The sequence below is a fragment of the Papaver somniferum genome, chromosome 2 (assembly GCF_003573695.1).
Source record: "Papaver somniferum cultivar HN1 chromosome 2, ASM357369v1, whole genome shotgun sequence".
Classification (NCBI taxonomy): domain Eukaryota; kingdom Viridiplantae; phylum Streptophyta; class Magnoliopsida; order Ranunculales; family Papaveraceae; genus Papaver; species Papaver somniferum.
Window position 1 is genome coordinate 188,456,130 of NC_039359.1, and position 10,191 is coordinate 188,466,320.

Genomic DNA, 10,191 nt, shown 5'->3' on the forward strand with positions numbered 1-10,191 from the left:
AAGATGTTCTTGTTGGTATTTTGCTTGGAAGTGATGTAATTATGGGGATGAACAATGTGACTGTGGTTCTGAATGATGTAGTGGCTTAAAGGATTTACAGGGGGATCAAGTAGGAGACTAGCATGCTTGTAGGTGTTGATCTTGGTCGTAATGGACTGAATTACTTCTATGTGTTCTATCTTTTGCTTGTAAACAAAATCTAGTAATCAATGAAGGGTTTTTTGTTATGCTTGTACTCAAATTTTTGTATAATTGAATTAGAAGTATGATGTTGGAAAGAAACCAGTAAATGAATTGCTTGACACTGCTAGTAATGTGATTGTAGATCCGATTAATAGAGGACATTGAAGATACATAAAGAAAATTTGAGAAACAGGCTTATGTCAAAATGACGGAGCAGAGTTATTTTTTTACACTCGATGAAGTTTAGGGTTCAACTTTTTGGGTTGCCAAAGTTTTTCTTTTGAAACTGAAAATACTAAAAGGAATATTGATGGCATGGCAATGTGGGTTTGAAGCTTCATATATCTGAAGCTTTCAATACCACATACACATACTGCATTAACTTGTTGTACTAGCAGTTCGTATACATCTTTCCCTTAAGTCTTCGCTCGTGGCTCCTGGCTCACAACTTGTTGTACTAGCAATTCGTGGACAGACTGCACTTTTTGCATACGAAAATAAAATCAAATCAGAATATTAACAAGTGTAGGCCACCAATATTCAACTAATACTGACAATGATTGGTTCCTGAGTTTCCTATGATTTTCAAAATATAAAATATGCGAATGAAATCTTTGAATTTTCTATTGGACAACCATGAGTACAAAGAGGTAAACCCGTTTAGATTCTATTAAGATCTCTTAAAAAAATTATAGTGATTTCGCTCTTGCATTTGAGATACGTGACCATTGGTTATTTCTACACATAACAGAACTTTAGGTTGAGCATACTCGTCATCGTCATCGGTCATCCTAGCTAAAATCTCGAGCGAATGAAGGCGGGTTTTGATTGTTAGTTGCCTATGGGTTGAGCCACTTAGTGATTCTTGGCAAAGTAGAAGAAAAATTACAAAATTTAGTAAAAAGAAACCGGTAGTAGAAAAAAATATCAAAGGCGTGCGTTGAGAGTGATAGGAATATGAAGTATTTGTAGCATTCGAAAATCGGAAATGATATTCATCTCTCCATTCACTGTGTTGTTCAGCACTCAGTGCTCAAGGTTGTTCAGCTGATATCCTGCGCTGAGAAAAGGATTCACCATTTGGGAAATGTAGGGTTTAGATGTTGCTGAGCTGTGAGTAAGATGTAGTGCTTAGATGTTGTTGAGCCGTGAGTAGAAAGTTGTTTTAGAGCTGTGAATAGCACCTTGGATAAAAATGTAGAGTCGGCTATCTACTTGTTTGCTTATATTTCCTGCAGTGGAAAACCAGTTTTGTATATCCACGTGGCCTATCAAATTTAGTAAGTTTGCCTGCAAGGCCACCATGAATCAATTGTCAAAATCACGAAAGAATTTTATTAATATTTAAACTGTCCGATTGCATATCTTCTCTTCAACTTCAAAGCTATTTGTTCCATCAACTTCTTGTGGATTTTAACAAGAACTACAGACATTTGCAAATCAATAAAAAATTGTTAAGGCAGCGCCGCCTTGAGGGATTTGGTGAAGGATTCTAGTTTCTTCAAACCTTCCTCTGGTGACTTTGCTTCTCCTAATATCTTTACCATAGCACTCCCAACAATCACACCATCTGCTCCCCATCCAGCTACCTAATATTCACAGTATATTAGGAGAAGTGGACTGTCAGCTTGATTTTTTCTAGATAACTGGTTAAAGCTGGAAATTTAAACTAGCATTGGATTTGAAGAACCGATCACTAACCAGTTTCACGTGCTCCGGTTTTGATATTCCGAAGCCAACAGCCACAGGTTTACCTGATGCCTGTTTGCGAACAGACTAAATTTATCAAATCGACCAAGAAAATAGTCAAATCATTGAAAGTTACCATAGTCGTTAGAGTTCAAGGATTATCGTATGGTTGGACCAAACGAGCAATATCATCTACAAAAACTGTGCCTGTTATCGTCCAAAATACTGCTTCCAATCTTCTAATAATATAAATATCTGGTACTAAGTAGGTCAGAGTTGCTACCATGGTAGAGAGCCCAACTATTGATAGACTTAATGAAGCAACTATAAGCATTTTTTGAGAAACAAACCTTCTTGATATCCTGGAGCAGTGATTCAACTCGCAAACTGACGGATGAACGAGCACCAGTAACACCAATTGAGCTTACCTAGTGAAACACATTTATGATTGCATAAGTTGAAGTAAAATAATGAAGCAAAAAGCAAAAGATAACATAAAGCTTTAAACTATGTTAACCACCTTCAATCAAAAAGACCAAAAAAAATAAATGATTAACATACAGGAAAGCAAAACAAAGATTTCCAAAGTTCGCACACTACGGGAATCCATTAGAAATACCCTTATCTGTTTGAGCTTATAAATGCATTCAACAAAAAAGAAAAAACATCATTAAAAGATTGAACTACATGCAACAAGAAAAACACTTACAAGATAAACAAATCCTTCTGAAGCATCAACGATTGATTTCATTCTCTCGGTCGGAGTAGTGGGTGTTGTGAGCAGGACCTCCAATCACGAACCAAATCATGTGAGTATGTTCCGTTAGCACGTAAACAAATATCATAAGCCAAAAGTCACTTTACTTAAAATTCTTCTTCAGTCACGTAAATAAGTAATGTATAGAGATGGAAACAGAATATCCAAATAAGAGACATTACCAGTTCAATGTTGTTGTTTAAAGCTTCTTTTCTCAAGATTTCAGTTTCCTCCAGAGGAACATCTGGAACCACAAGACCTGAAAAGAACCGGGAATGAATAATATTTAAACGGTTACTAGGTGATACCATGAGACACTTTCGTTTCTGAAGTTATTTTAGTTTTGATCGTAGAACAGAACAACGTTAACAAACATACATCAGAACAGATGAAACATTATTCCACTTAACCAAAAACTGTCAACATTTTGTTTGAAATTGAGCTGTATATTACCATGAACACCAACATCCTTTATGGTAGTCATGAACTTCCCAACACCACGCTTAAGTATAGGGTTGTAATAAGTGAACAAAGCAATTGGACAAGATAATTGCGGAACCACCTACTCAGTCAACGGCGAAAATTTTATATTAGAATTCTATCCAGCACCTATCTCTCTAAATCATTGTTTAACAGAGTGCCAGGGTAAACCGAATGTGCAAATCTTTGATAGCTAAAAACTAACCCCTTCTAGCATGGAAAGGATGGCATCAAAATTGGTTCCCCTTGCTAATGAACGTGTAGCAGCAGCCTATAAATGAAACAATAAGAGTCAAGAATCTGAAATCACTGAAATAAAAAAACAAGATGTAAAAAACCATAAAAGAAATGAGAAATTACTTATGATACCTGAATAACAGGACCATCTGCCAAAGGGTCAGAATATGGAACTCCCAATTCGATAATGTCTGAGCCACATGAATCAAGTACTTTTAGTGCTTCAGCAGTTGTTGATAGATCAGGATCACCAGCAGTGATGTAAGGAATAAATGCCACCTTTTCAATAAAGACAGCGTTCGTTAATCCAACAAGAAATGCTATTAGAAGCTCCCCTATTCACCTAGTAAGAAACAATAAATGACCAAGAAAATCAAATCCTACCATTAGACCTAAACATTGTACAGTACCAATTTGCCCAATTGGCTTCAAAACCAATCGCAATTTATGTTCTTTCAAATTCGACTTACCAAGTTAGGTGGCAACTGGAAAGGTATATAAAAGTAGATTATAATAAAACAACTTATTAATTCATATGAGTCAAACCCAGAGGCCAGAGGATTTAAATTTCATTAGAGCAGTATAATACTATCATGAACCTCATTAACTCATATGAATAAACCTTCCAGAAAAGAAAAAGGGAAAATTCCTTAATAACTTAGACATGAAAATCAAATTAGAAACAAAAAATTAAAAAAACTGTAGATCTATATTGAAGAGTGATTATCACAAATTACGAAACCCATAAATGAGAGATCAAAAGGGTGCTTACTTTGCCTTGTTTTTTGAGTTTAGTAAATGTTTCAGATAAACCAATAGTAGCAGGTGAAGAAACACTAAGAGAAGCCATTACTGGAGCAGAAGAAGATTTAATTACAAAAACTGATTTCTTCTGAATCTGAAAACGAACAAATAAATTCTCTTCAGTTCCCTTTGATTGTCTAAGAAAACAACTCGTTTTTAGTGCTGCAATTGCCATTTACCTTACTTTTCCCAATCTCTCACAACAAATCTGATTAGGAAGAAGAAGAAGAAGAAGAAGATTTGAGCAAGGTTTTAAAACACTAGGGTTTATTATATTGGGCAAGATTATCCAATCCCAACTGAAATCCTACCAACTTTATGAAACAATCTTGACTGTTAAATCATTTAACATCAACGGATAAAACATATTAAGAAGCCAGATGCTGACTTCATGAATTACATCCTATCAGCAAGCGTGTATGTTATTTAACTAAGGCGGGAATTTCCACGTGGACAAAATCTCTGTACGATGGGCATTACGCTATCCGCGCACGTTAGCCTGTTTCTATCTAATTGTGTTATCTTTATTCTTCTGGAGTTCTGAAAAAAAAAAATCTGAAAAGAGAAAGAAAGAAAGAAAAATGGAGATCTCATTAACTTTATCCTCACCAAATATCTCAATTACAAGACTATCACCACCACCATCATCATCAGTAAAAATATGTTCAAGGAATTCTATTTTCTTCAATAATGAAAGTAGATCTTTGTTTATGAAGAAGAATACAAATTGTATGGTTTTGAGCAGAAATAATACTAACGGTCAAGCGGGTATGAATGTTAAATGTTTGTTTGGTCTTGGTGTTCCAGAACTAGCTGTTATCGCTGGTGTTGTAGCTCTGGTTTTTGGTCCTAAGAAGTTACCTGAAGTTGGGAGAAGTATCGGGAAAACTGTTAAAAGTTTTCAACAGGTCAGTAATTGATATTTTACTATTATAGGGTTTGGGTTTTGATTTCTGTAGCTAATATTTGATAAATTTGGTTGAATTTTGAAATGCTGTTGTAGATGCTTATGTTCATGAGTATGTATGTGTTGCTTGTGCTAAGGTGAAAATGTTCAATTTTTGTTATCTATCGATTCCATCACAATTGTTGTAAAACACTGTATGTTGTGGGTTTTTGAGTAGTTGAATAAACTCAAGTACATGCCGACTATACTAGGCTAGTTCATGTGAAAGGCATCCTGATTACTATTTATTGTTGAGGGCTCAAGGTCGATAAGCAAATTTGTTCAACCGAAGTACCATGAGTTGGCGCTTTCTCATTTTATATGTTCCAGTAGCAAAGAAAAAACATCTGTATAGTTTCATGTAGGGTGCTTGGGATATCATATAGGAGAGGAATCTCTATATTCTAAAAACACGGTTCACTAGGTGCACCTTAAAAGCTCTAGAAGAGTGAGATGGAATATAGAAATGGCATGGACACTGGTGGGAGAATATTCATGTTCACATCTTAGCTAAAGGTATACCCCTAGAAAGAATCCAATTGAAATAGATATGTTGGCGGATGTTGCTAAATTGTATCTGGGGTAAGACCTTGATCCTTCAGGGTTTTTATTATGCAACTCTTGGTTAGAACTTAGAATGTTTTTCTGGGTCCTAGCTTTAGAAGCTATTTGCTTGAGCAGGCATTTTTGGTTTGGTATCTTAAACGTAAGAACATGCGTTGCTGCCAGAAATGTAACTCATGGTCAGTATACTCTTTTTTCATCATGCTTGGAAATTGATAAGAAATGGAAGTTAAATAACATGCCTATTTATTCATTACGACGCTTATCCAAGTATAAGCTGCAACCTGTTTCTTGTTTAGAGCACTGTCTCCCTTGGCGTATGATTTCTGTCTTCGGATGGCGTTGAATCTTTTGTTTCCTCCATTGTATACTAATACTAAGATGTATGTTCACAATTGCCTATTATATTAATGAGTATGTATGTATTACTTATGCTAAGATGAAAATGTTTGATTTTGTGATCTATCAATTACCTCACAATTGTTGTAAAACAGTATATGATTTGGTTTTTGCGTAATTTTGAAAAACTATAATCAGATTGAACTACCCTAGTTCATGTAAAGGGTATGCTGATTACAATTTATCATAGGTTTTGGATGTTCAGGTCTGAATGTCAATACGGTGAAGTGTTGTATTGAAGGAGCCAGAGTTGGTCCCATCATTTTTTATGTTCGAGTAGTGAAGGAAGAAGGTCTATGTTTTAATTTAGGGTGCTTGAGATATCAATCTGGGTAGGAACTTTCGTGCTTAAAATCATAAAACACTGGGTGCAAGTTAAAAGCACCCAAAGGGTGAGAACTGATGTAACAATGGCATGGAGACTGGTGGTGGAATATATATGTTCACATCTTAGGTAAAGATATACCCGTAGAAAGAGTCCAAACAAAAGAGATATGTAGCTAACTTGTATCTGCGGCAAGGCCTTGATCCTTGAGGATCTTAACATGCAACTCTTGGTTTTGCTATTCGGCAGTCGATTCCGTTTACTGGATCCTTCCAAAGCTATTTCTTTGAGCAGAAAATGTAGGCATTTGGTTATGTACCTTAAGCAATATTTTTCGACGGCAAATATGTAACTCAACTTACGCATACTCTTCTCAGTATCCTTGAAAAGTGAAAAGAGGATAATAATGGTGTTGGGATACGTAATATAATGTATATCTTAGTGTATGTGGCACCTTTTATCTTGTTTGGATAATCTTCTCCCTTGACTTGATGGGTCTGTTGTTCGCGAAGGTTTACAGTTGAACCTCCAAATTCTGTGAAAACGCTGTGTGGGGGAAGGTGCTACATTGCGTCGTAGAGACGGGTCTTTCTCTTTATCACATCTTGGGGGGTTTATGGAATGAGTCTATTAGGATAGCTCTTGGATTTTCTAACACCGCTAGTCTATTTGGAGTCTTATGATTCATTGGTCTTAGTTGTGTCTCTCCCTTATATGGGTTCTAGGAAGTTGTTTTGGTGAATGATGGCATGATATAGGATGAGTTTTAGGAAATGGTCGGTTGGCAATTTTAACAGTGATAATTGTGTAAAACCACCGTGCATGAATGTCTTATCATCATTCGTAACCATGTCTTGGCTTCAGGACTTCTTTACACTGATAATTTGGTATTAATATTGCAGGCAGCAAAGGAGTTTGAAACAGAGTTGAAAAAAGATCCGGAACCTCTCAAGGAAGAAGAAGCCCCTGCAGAAAAACCCCAAGCAGTCAGTGATATTGTTGATGAGAAACAAGATAACAAGATTCCATCCAGCACAGAGAAAAATTTATAACAGTATCTTAATTCAACTATGTGATAATTTTCCCCTGCCAAACCAACCCATGCATTTATTCATGTTGTAGTGTGAAATACAAACCAATGTAGAAGAGCATTTTCGTCGTTTTTTTGTGCAAGATAGCTATGTATTATCACAATAATCACGGTATTATGTTCATATGGTTTTGTGATTCTGATATGTGATCTGACTATCTGAGTGATGCTTCTGTTTGACTTGCTCCGAGATCTCACTAGGCCAAGTTTGCCTCAAACAGAATTTGCCAATACAGCTGCCGAATTCTTGTAAACTCTTGATTCCACTTCAGAGGAGTTTGTTACTCGGTTTTGTTGCCACTTGCTACCTAAGGAATCTTGCCATGTTAAAATCCAATCAGTTCTTCCTATGTTAATCACGAACTAGAGTCGTTCACTAAATTTGAACTTTGCACTTATCATTCATCCTTCAACTCTATCATGTGTTTCCCAAGTGTTATCTAGCTTAATGATATCTCAGACACCAAACTGTTGGAACTTCAATATCGGTTCTTTAAGCTCACCAAAGGCAGATCATGGACAAAGTTAACTCTCTACGCACCGCACCCCTTGCATCACCAGACAAAAATTCGCACGTGACATTTTATTGCACCAACACAAGGAACTCTAAGCAGATGACCAGATAAGGGTGTCCGTTGATGCACTGTGTTCACTCAAAATAACTAACTGAAAATCGTATGAAATGATTTCGAAAAATTATTTTTTTATGTTACAAGATTAAGTAGGTAAAATAAGTCGGCTGAAATATGGCAGCTTCTTCAACAACCCCGTCTGTTCTTTCATTTAGTTCAGTCCCCAAAATCATCTCTAAGGGTTCTGAAACTAGAGTAGTTAAGGTTGCTTCCAACCCAAAACCAGTAGCTTCCCTAGGTTTTCTACATCACAAGTCTAGTAGAAATCCAAGTTCCTCTACAAGACTGAATGCTGGATTGACTGACATTGAGCCTGATCTTAATGAAGATAAACGTGACCCTTGGGCAACCAACGGAATTGATATCGTAATTAAAATTCTCTCTCTCCTTCCTTCAAGCAACTATAATTTAACTTATTTTGTTATAACATAAATTTTTCATTTGCTATTTGGATTTTTAGGAGGATTTTGTATTCGGGAAGTATGATGGGCACCATACGTATTTTGAAGGTGAAAAATCGAAAGGTAAGATGCCGTGTGTCTTTCGCTTCTCCTGTGTTTTTTTCTTCTTTTTTTTCCCCCATCTTTCGATAGAGAATTTGGTGCTTCACTCAGGACTTTAACGCTATTGTATCTTTGATTGATCGACTATTATAAGTGTAATCTGTAGAAACTCACATGATTAACAGTATTTATTGTAAAATATGTGTGTTAGTATGATTCCTTCTGATCACTATTTTCGTTTTTAGAAAGAAAAACAATCTTCAAAACGAATATATATTTTACAAGATCCCTCGCATTTGGTTCAAAGTTCTGTTCATCTATCTGTTTGTCAATATTCAAAGTTCCAAGAGTATTCCATAGATGAGGAACTTGGCTAATCTAAACTTGTTTTTGTTTTCGCAATGCAGCCACATTTTTTGAATCACTATCGGAAGAGTATAATGCAGCAGAACCTCCCACTGGCTTCCAGGGTATATTGCCTTACCTATCTTTACATAACAAATGGATAGTCTCAAATCTCAGTAGGAATTGGTCTTAAATATTTTGTCCATCGTTTATTGTGCAGGGTTGATTTCGTGGCTGTTCCTTCCGGCAGTAACGGCTGGTTTAGCTTTTAATGTCCCGGTAAATAACTTTCATAACTAAATAATATCATAGAAAAATTAAACAAAAATATCGTACAAAAGATTAAGTTGCTAGACCAAAATAAATGAAATTCTCTTATTCCATCAGATTCATACCAGTTAATCTATTTTCACTTCTTTTAGGGGGAATACTTGTACATTGGAGCAGGCATATTTGTGGTGATATTTTGCATAATAGAGATGGATAAACCAGATCAACCCCATAACTTTGAACCCCAAATTTACAATATGGAGAGAGGAGCTAGAGACAAGCTTATAGCTGATTACAACACCATGGATATATGGGACTTCAACGAAAAATATGGCGAGCTTTGGGATTTCACCGTAAACAATGAAGACATCGTCAAATATAAGTGATATAAGCACGGTCAATCCTCGATGAATTTGTTCTTCATTTACGTTTTTTCTTCTTGTGTTTATTGGTTCGTAGTTTGATTTTCCTTGTTATACTTGCGTGTATATATATTTTCTTTCTCTGTCGTTTTGGTGTATCTCATTGTAACAGCCAAAAATAGTGAAGGGTACCGACTCTGTTCCCAAACACGGTGCACAGTATCAAACGCAAATGAACCCCCAAATTTTATTTTATTTTTATAACAGTACACAAACCTTTTTCAAACTTTGCCCGGTGTCATTAGGGGCGATCGTAAAAGAACTGGGGGCGATTTTTTTATTCCCAATCTATAGACACGGTTATGGGATATCCAAATTTCTAGAGAATACCCTTCTATAATCGGTAGTTTAGTATAGAGTTTGTCTACCGATTATTAGTTTGTTTAAGAATGTGGTATTGCCATAACCAGTAGAATAATAACATATCATATCTACCGATTGTTAAAATAGAAAACTCAATTTTATCGGTTTTGCAAATAAATGAATTTGGGGCAACCGTTTATAATCGGTAGCAAATGAACATCATATGACTACCGATTGTATAA

The 10,191-nt window shown here is 35.8% G+C and overlaps 3 protein-coding genes across 4 annotated transcripts; 2 read left to right on the forward strand and 1 right to left on the reverse strand.

Moving 5' to 3' along the window:
• Positions 1-1,495: 1,495 nt before the first annotated feature.
• Positions 1,496-4,434, reverse strand: LOC113350029 (tryptophan synthase alpha chain, chloroplastic). 2 transcript variants are annotated; one of them, XM_026594095.1, is made up of 10 exons: positions 4,330-4,434; positions 4,119-4,244; positions 3,479-3,625; positions 3,315-3,380; positions 3,083-3,191; positions 2,812-2,888; positions 2,582-2,659; positions 2,223-2,300; positions 1,885-1,944; positions 1,496-1,772 (listed from the first exon to the last, which is right to left on the reverse strand). In XM_026594095.1, the coding sequence occupies exons 2-10, from the start codon at positions 4,194-4,196 to the stop codon at positions 1,638-1,640; spliced, it is 828 nt and encodes a 275-aa protein (XP_026449880.1). In that variant the 5' UTR covers positions 4,197-4,244; positions 4,330-4,434; the 3' UTR covers positions 1,496-1,637. The 2 variants fall into 2 exon arrangements, with proteins under 2 accessions (XP_026449880.1, XP_026449879.1); XM_026594094.1 differs by having other exon boundaries at positions 4,119-4,387.
• A 220-nt stretch (positions 4,435-4,654) lies between these two features.
• Positions 4,655-7,619, forward strand: LOC113350030 (sec-independent protein translocase protein TATA, chloroplastic-like). Its single transcript, XM_026594096.1, has 2 exons — positions 4,655-5,058; positions 7,287-7,619. Exons 1-2 carry the CDS (start codon positions 4,732-4,734, stop codon positions 7,434-7,436), a joined length of 477 nt encoding a protein of 158 aa, XP_026449881.1. The 5' UTR covers positions 4,655-4,731; the 3' UTR covers positions 7,437-7,619.
• Positions 7,620-8,152: 533 nt separating this feature from the next.
• On the forward strand, positions 8,153-9,794 carry LOC113350031 (photosynthetic NDH subunit of subcomplex B 5, chloroplastic-like). Its single transcript, XM_026594097.1, has 5 exons — positions 8,153-8,472; positions 8,567-8,630; positions 9,017-9,079; positions 9,175-9,233; positions 9,377-9,794. Exons 1-5 carry the CDS (start codon positions 8,221-8,223, stop codon positions 9,608-9,610), a joined length of 672 nt encoding a protein of 223 aa, XP_026449882.1. The 5' UTR covers positions 8,153-8,220; the 3' UTR covers positions 9,611-9,794.
• The last annotated feature ends 397 nt before the right edge of the window (positions 9,795-10,191 follow it).

What these genes read in the sequence shown, in the direction of transcription:
- LOC113350031 (XM_026594097.1), top strand. Translation starts at nt 8,221, where the DNA reads ATGGCAGCTTCTTCAACAACCCCGTCTGTTCTTTCATTTAGTTCAGTC. An exon ending in CAACCAACGGAATTGATATC is followed by an intron (nt 8,473 to 8,566) that starts GTAATTAAAATT and finishes TTGGATTTTTAG; the next exon opens with GAGGATTTTGTATTCGGGAA. An exon ending in TGAAGGTGAAAAATCGAAAG is followed by an intron (nt 8,631 to 9,016) that starts GTAAGATGCCGT and finishes TTCGCAATGCAG; the next exon opens with CCACATTTTTTGAATCACTA.
- LOC113350029 (XM_026594094.1), bottom strand. Translation starts at nt 4,325, where the DNA reads ATGGCAATTGCAGCACTAAAAACGAGTTGTTTTCTTAGACAATCAAAG. An exon ending in TCCTTTCCATGCTAGAAGGG is followed by an intron (nt 3,192 to 3,314) that starts GTTAGTTTTTAG and finishes TTGACTGAGTAG; the next exon opens with GTGGTTCCGCAATTATCTTG. An exon ending in AAAGGATGTTGGTGTTCATG is followed by an intron (nt 2,889 to 3,082) that starts GTAATATACAGC and finishes GGTTCTTTTCAG; the next exon opens with GTCTTGTGGTTCCAGATGTT.
- LOC113350030 (XM_026594096.1), top strand. Translation starts at nt 4,732, where the DNA reads ATGGAGATCTCATTAACTTTATCCTCACCAAATATCTCAATTACAAGA. An exon ending in CTGTTAAAAGTTTTCAACAG is followed by an intron (nt 5,059 to 7,286) that starts GTCAGTAATTGA and finishes TTAATATTGCAG; the next exon opens with GCAGCAAAGGAGTTTGAAAC.